The sequence below is a fragment of the Diplotaxodon limnothrissa genome, linkage group LG7 (assembly GCF_057381915.1).
Source record: "Diplotaxodon limnothrissa isolate DT_005_m linkage group LG7, D_limnothrissa_male_GT1.1, whole genome shotgun sequence".
NCBI lineage: Eukaryota > Metazoa > Chordata > Actinopteri > Cichliformes > Cichlidae > Diplotaxodon > Diplotaxodon limnothrissa.
Window position 1 is genome coordinate 66,042,669 of NC_140602.1, and position 6,000 is coordinate 66,048,668.

At 41.2% G+C, this 6,000-nt stretch overlaps 1 protein-coding gene across 1 annotated transcript; it reads right to left on the reverse strand.

Moving 5' to 3' along the window:
• Window positions 1-3,601: 3,601 nt before the first annotated feature.
• On the reverse strand, window positions 3,602-5,280 carry LOC146629588 (carbohydrate sulfotransferase 6-like). Its single transcript, XM_085358733.1, has one exon. The coding sequence runs from the start codon at window positions 5,278-5,280 to the stop codon at window positions 4,084-4,086; it is 1,197 nt and encodes a 398-aa protein (XP_085214859.1). The 3' UTR covers window positions 3,602-4,083.
• Between the last annotated feature and the right edge of the window lie 720 nt (window positions 5,281-6,000).

Here is a 6,000-nt window from a genome sequence, read left to right on the forward strand (position 1 = left end):
GTGTCTGTTTGTGGTGAGCATCAGATCAAAGTTAAGAATTATAAATTGTAATTATAATTAGCTTCTAGTGCACTTTCAGGCCCGTGAGACTCATTTAGACTCTCGGACACTAAGCCATGGCTCTTTGCGAAGTGCACACATTTCTGCATATCTGCCATTCAAAGACACTTTTTATAGAGTTTATTTTATGTAATATTCAATACTGAACTGTATGTGGGAGCCGAATCTTCAGCCCTGCTGAGAATCCATGTGGGACTTTACTTCCATGGGCATATCATGCAGGCCAGTTACATGCAAATACCAAAGGGTCATTTATAGCTGACATATGAAATTATCTTGCAGACCAGTTATATATAACAGAATAGTAACTGCTCAGCTGGGGTTCCAAGCAATTCAAGCAGGTACTAAAATATGACATCATACCCAGAGTGCGTGCCACCAATTGGCTGGTCAGTGGTTTCACTCAGTGGGTTATTCACAAAAATCAAAGCTGCTATTTCTGAAATCCAGCAACGAGGAAAATGGCTACAAAAACAATGCTCTGTTCATCCAGTCTCACAAAAAACCACAGACTGAGCAACAGTTACATCGTTGCCTCGACATCCACCTTTGTTGTAGCATTCATGTCACATACTAATTATGTCACAGGACCCTCGTCAGCATTGCTATGACGAAGACCACACACATTAGGTAGCACTCGATTGTAATGGAAAACAAATGGATCCGAGTCAAGTCGTGGTGGGTCAATCCAAGTAGGTACTAATGGAAAAGGAGCTTAATGGTATTGCGGGCCAGAAGTTTGACGCCCCTGGTACGGATGCTTGATGTAAGATTTCAGGCTATAGGACAATGAAAACTGTTTTGTAAGGACATTGTGTTATCAAGTTGTGAAATGAAAGTGTGAAGTGTTGCCCTGATGGTAGGGTATGGAAACAAATTTCAAAATCCATTCAATACTTCGTGGACAGCATCAGCAGGATCAACGAAGCTGGAACCATTCTTTTGCCAGAATCTGGAGGTTTGAGTCGATGAGCGCCACTGAATGATGGACAATCGATTGCACTCGCTCCACTCCACAGTACCGAGGTAGCAGAGCTCCTTCTTCCTCAGACTTAAACCCTGCTGCCATAGAATGTTTCAGAACACTTCAGGAAACCATTCTCTGTGAGACTGTATGCAACTCCACTTTCTTTAGCAGGTACGTACATCCGTCACCATGCCAGAATATACTTGTTACACCTGTTTCCAGGCAAAGTGTTAAAAACCCAAAAAGACACCCACCAGTGACAGGGGACCTTTTGCTGACTCCTGTCAGTTGTTCTCGTGTTAAACCAGATTCCTATGTGAACAACAATATGGTGAAATGTACATTTATTCAACTAGCATTCTCACATTCTCTTGCACAATCTTGCAAAATCAAATACTCTCAGATCCATATGTTTTTCAAGGGTCTTCTGAGCCGCTTTCAGGCCTTTTTTGCATAGTGAAATCTTCTACAATGATTGAACATGAATATCTCAAAGACTGTCAAAGATAACCTGCCATGGTTACTAGAATCAACAAGTGAATGAAAATGGCATTTTATTTACAATAAATGCCATTTTCTTGTTGAAAAGTATTCTATATCCTTAATTTTGTATTGTAATGAAATATTAAATAAATAAGAAAGTTATTTTAATTATTTGTGCTCAAATATGCAACTTTCCAGGACAGCTTGAAATTGTTTTTAATATTTTAAACAGCCATTTCACATTTTCTACCATGAACGTAAAACAGAGACAGTCGAACAGCAAATGTTCTGAACGTTGGCTGTTTTGAAACAGAGTAACCCATGTGTAAATTTTTGCATCTCACAGTAAATGTTAGGCCCTGACAGTGTCCGGCTGTGACCTTTTATTTTAACTATGTTGTTTATGTATTGTGAACGGTACTATTTTTATTCTTTACTCTTCTGAGAACATGCTTCCTAGTACAGGGCTCTATGGTCACATGATTAGTGGTGGTATTCTCCAACGCATGTTCAGTTTCACGTCAAAATATGCCTCTAATTTTTCCACTACTCTTTGCTCTGCTTTGAGCTTGCTGGACCGCCCATCCCTTCAAACTGGAGAGCACTAGTTTCCTTTTGAGATCTTGAGTCTGTGTATTTAAGATTTTATCTTTGCTTATGGAAAAGAGACCCAAACCAGTGCAAAAGAGATTCTAACCAGTGTTTTAATGAGTAGAATAACCCATTTAAAGTTCCCATTGATGAAATAAACCTTAAATCAGAGTACATATCATCTCAAATAAACAATATTTTGTTATGTATTTTACTCCATGATGTAAAACACTTCTGTACTTCATAGCAAGTTTCCAAAAATGTACAAGTGAAGATATTGTTTCAATCAGAACACTAAGTCATATATGAAACACAAAACTCACACCAAGTTATAGCTGAAGTCCATCTTTAAAAAAAAAAAACCCATGACAATTTTTTATGCATTAAAAAAAATTAATGTACATTTTTTACTACAAAGCACCCTAAACACGATTAACAGTAGTTCATTTATCCTTTTTCTCTTACTGTAAAGATATAAATCAACGTGATTTAACATTTGCTACTCATTAAAAGACATTTCAGTGTAATCAAGTATTAATCAATAAAACAGACAGATCCCGTAAACAAATGTAAATAATGACACTGAGCACTTTTATCCAGTTTAAGTAAACATGTTAATTCCACTCCTTCATGAATGTATACCTTCATAGCTACAATACACTGTGGAAGTGAGGAGTTTCAAGTGGGAGCAAAAAAAATAATGTTTAAATTCTCAGGCACTTAAATGGAGCCAGGATGCAAAATAACGCTGTTAGTTCTGAGCTGAGAGCAGGTCTGAGAAGGAACAGATAATCTATCCCATGCTGTGAGACTTTTGTCAGTTACATCAATATATTTTGATGTGTCAGACATTCATTTGCAGAGTAACAGGAGACTGACTCCATCTTAAAGCAACATTTATGGCAGGTTTTAGTAACAGCGTTGGCGTGCTTGACTCATTTTGGAGCAAAAAAACCATGATTTTTTGTCAATACCTGTTTTTTTATACTGCAGGGTGTCTGGTGATTTCCGCCCATTACTTTTTACTGCGGGATGAATTAAGCTTGAGTCCAGTTAGTGAGTTTCCTGGCTGTACCGTATTAATAACATGCACATTGCTAAGAGAGGGTAGGTGCGTTTCATTGTGCTAATGCATTTTCTCACGGCTCTCTGCAGCTTCTTAACTTTTCTCACACTATCAGCATGAGAAAAGTATGTGAGGTGCCAAATGAGTAGCCCTTCAGTTCTAAGTGCTGTTAGTGCGTTAACACATCAGGTGCTGGTGATACTTGGAGGCTGGTCAGTATTTATGCATCGTGTTGCACCATTAAAGACTTTGCATAGGAAACATTTGTATTTATTTGTTCTATGTGTCTTGGTTGTCCTTGAGGTGCACATAAGGGATTTGAAGAGCAAGAGTAGCCACTAGAAAGCATCAAATAGCATCATCATCATCATGAATCAAGCCTTCAGGAGACAATGGTTTGATGCATATGCTTAAAACAATGTGGCATGCAACGGCCAATGGCCGGCTCTGTGTGTTTAATGTGGCACATCATAAATCAGGATTTTGGTTATGTTACATCGTTTTGTCATAAATTGTTTTGTCAGTGAGTCTGTGGACTGTTTTTGTGTGTGGTCTGTGCCTTTAAGAGACTATACATGTCCCTTGTCTGATTGGGTGAGCTGTTTTGGGCTGGCTTCAAAATGGCATCTGCTGATTGGCCCCCACTGTCAACTGGCCACTTCAAAAACTGTGTCTCCATACATCCCCTGACAGCAGCTGACACCAGACCTAGTTTTGATTAGTTTGATTTCTTGCTTTTGACCTTGGTTTACCCCAGAGTTAATGGTTTCAGTTTTGGTATTATTGGTGTCCCCACTTCGGCCTCCAAACCAGGAGAACCAGGGCAGGGTGGTACCGTTATCCGGTCCTTTGAGTAGTCCATTCTTTAAAAAGTCTGTTTTTATTCCTGTTTTAACAAGTCTTTGTCATTCCAGTTCTAATTGTTGTTAGGGTGCTGTGTTTTATCAGGCAACCAGCTGAACTGATAGGGTTCCCGTGGCACCAGGAGATCTATGTCAAGCCTCTTCTGTTCCTTTTCACTGTTCACCGTCCTGTACCCGAGCAACGACATGGCCCCTTTACACACTTCCTGGATTCGTCTGACCTTGTTGTATGGCAGCATGGTGCGCCAAGCCTGGGAGACGTTGGTAGCGCTCCTCGACGTGATCTTGAAGGCCTCTTTAATAGAGCCTTTGCCTTTTCCGTGGGTCACCTTGTAGATCCATGTGGCCAGCTCTGTGGTCATCTCCAGACCTACAAACTGATACATGGCATTGATCTCCTCGAGTGGATTGCGTGCCATGTCCTCGTAGCGAACCAATTTGTAGCGGCCTTTTAGAAACGGAGGGGGCTTCAGGACCGCCCTCTCGTTGATACGCACATGGCTGCGACAAATCTCCTGCATGACCTGATACTGTACCTCTGCTTCCTTAATGCGTTTCTGTTCCAAGACGATTGCGTTATCACTCATAAAGGCCTTGGCTGACTCTTCCCTAGACCGCACAACTGCCCGTGGGTCTCGGACCAGGTGGATGATGCGGAGATCTAAGTTCGAGTCCTGCAAAAGTGGATAAAGTGATTCCAGTTCAAAGAGCCGCACATCTTTGTACACCACGTGAGAGTAAGAGTCACACGCCTGCTCTACCCCCTGCAATCCCTCAGCACCACATTTCTCTAGGCACAGAGTCTGGTTGCTGAACTGATTACGTGGCGTAAGAGAACAGATTGGTGGCGAGCACAGAGCTCGACTGTGACTCCACATAAACAAAGACGACACATTGGGGTACTCTGGAAGGTAGGACTCCATCACTGAGAAGTCACACTGGAACACGCTCCGTAAGAGATCCCTCACTGCCATTCGAAGCACCCTTGCACCGTTTTTCTGCAGTTTGGTCCACACATGCCAACTGGGCTCCATAAGATAGAAGACAGACGGGTGCTGACTGAACACCTGGCCCAGGAAGGATGAGCCTGATCTCCATGATGACAACAATAGAACGTGGACTTTGTCATTGGAGGGTTGTGGGTCATAGAGGCTGAGCTGCATGTACCAGCCGCTGACCAGCAACAATGCTGCCCCACATAGGATCACTTGGAACTTCATGGTGTTGTGGTTCACTCTGTAGTGCAACATTATGGCTGTGAGCTGCTGTCCAGTCAGTGGTGCTTTGTGCGAATTCTTCTCTCTTCAATCTTGTCTTAAGCTGTGTCTCTTTTGCTGCATAAAAAATACACAAATAATATTAATTATTTTTTATAAAATACCAATTTGTTTGCAAATCCTGTCTTTGCTGGAAAACCTGGCATGCCACTGGTTGTGAACCACCTTCTTAAACATTTTAAATCACATGATACAATTTTGTATATGGTGGAGAAACTAAACCGAAACGGCAAACATTAACCAGTGATACTTTTTGTAAGGGTCATTTCATCAGCACAGAATTTTAGCTTAAAAAAATCTTGCATACTCCTTCTGTTTCCCTTGTTTGTCTCTCACTGTGTGTGTGTGTGTGTGTGTGTGTGTGTGTGTGTGTGTGTGTGTGTGTGTGTGTGTGTGTGTGTGTGTGTGTGTGTGTGTGTGTGTGTGCGGTTTTACCACAAAGGTCTGCTACCCAGTACCCAGTTGGAATTAAAGTTTATCTTTGATGGAGTGATGCATCCAAATGTGAAATTTCTGATTGAAATAGTTGTCAATATGCATGGAGGAAGTTGAGAAAGGTACAGCAGTGAGTACAACAGCCATACAGTTCTGTCATACAGTCTGATCACGAAAACGTAAATACCCACATCAAGGCTTACTGCAGTAAGAACCAAGGTCAGGTTAACTATTAATTTAACAATATCTAGTGCATCT

Excerpts from the sequence above, each read along its gene's own strand:
- LOC146629588 (XM_085358733.1), bottom strand. The coding sequence starts at position 5,280 with ATGTTGCACTACAGAGTGAACCACAACACCATGAAGTTCCAAGTGATC.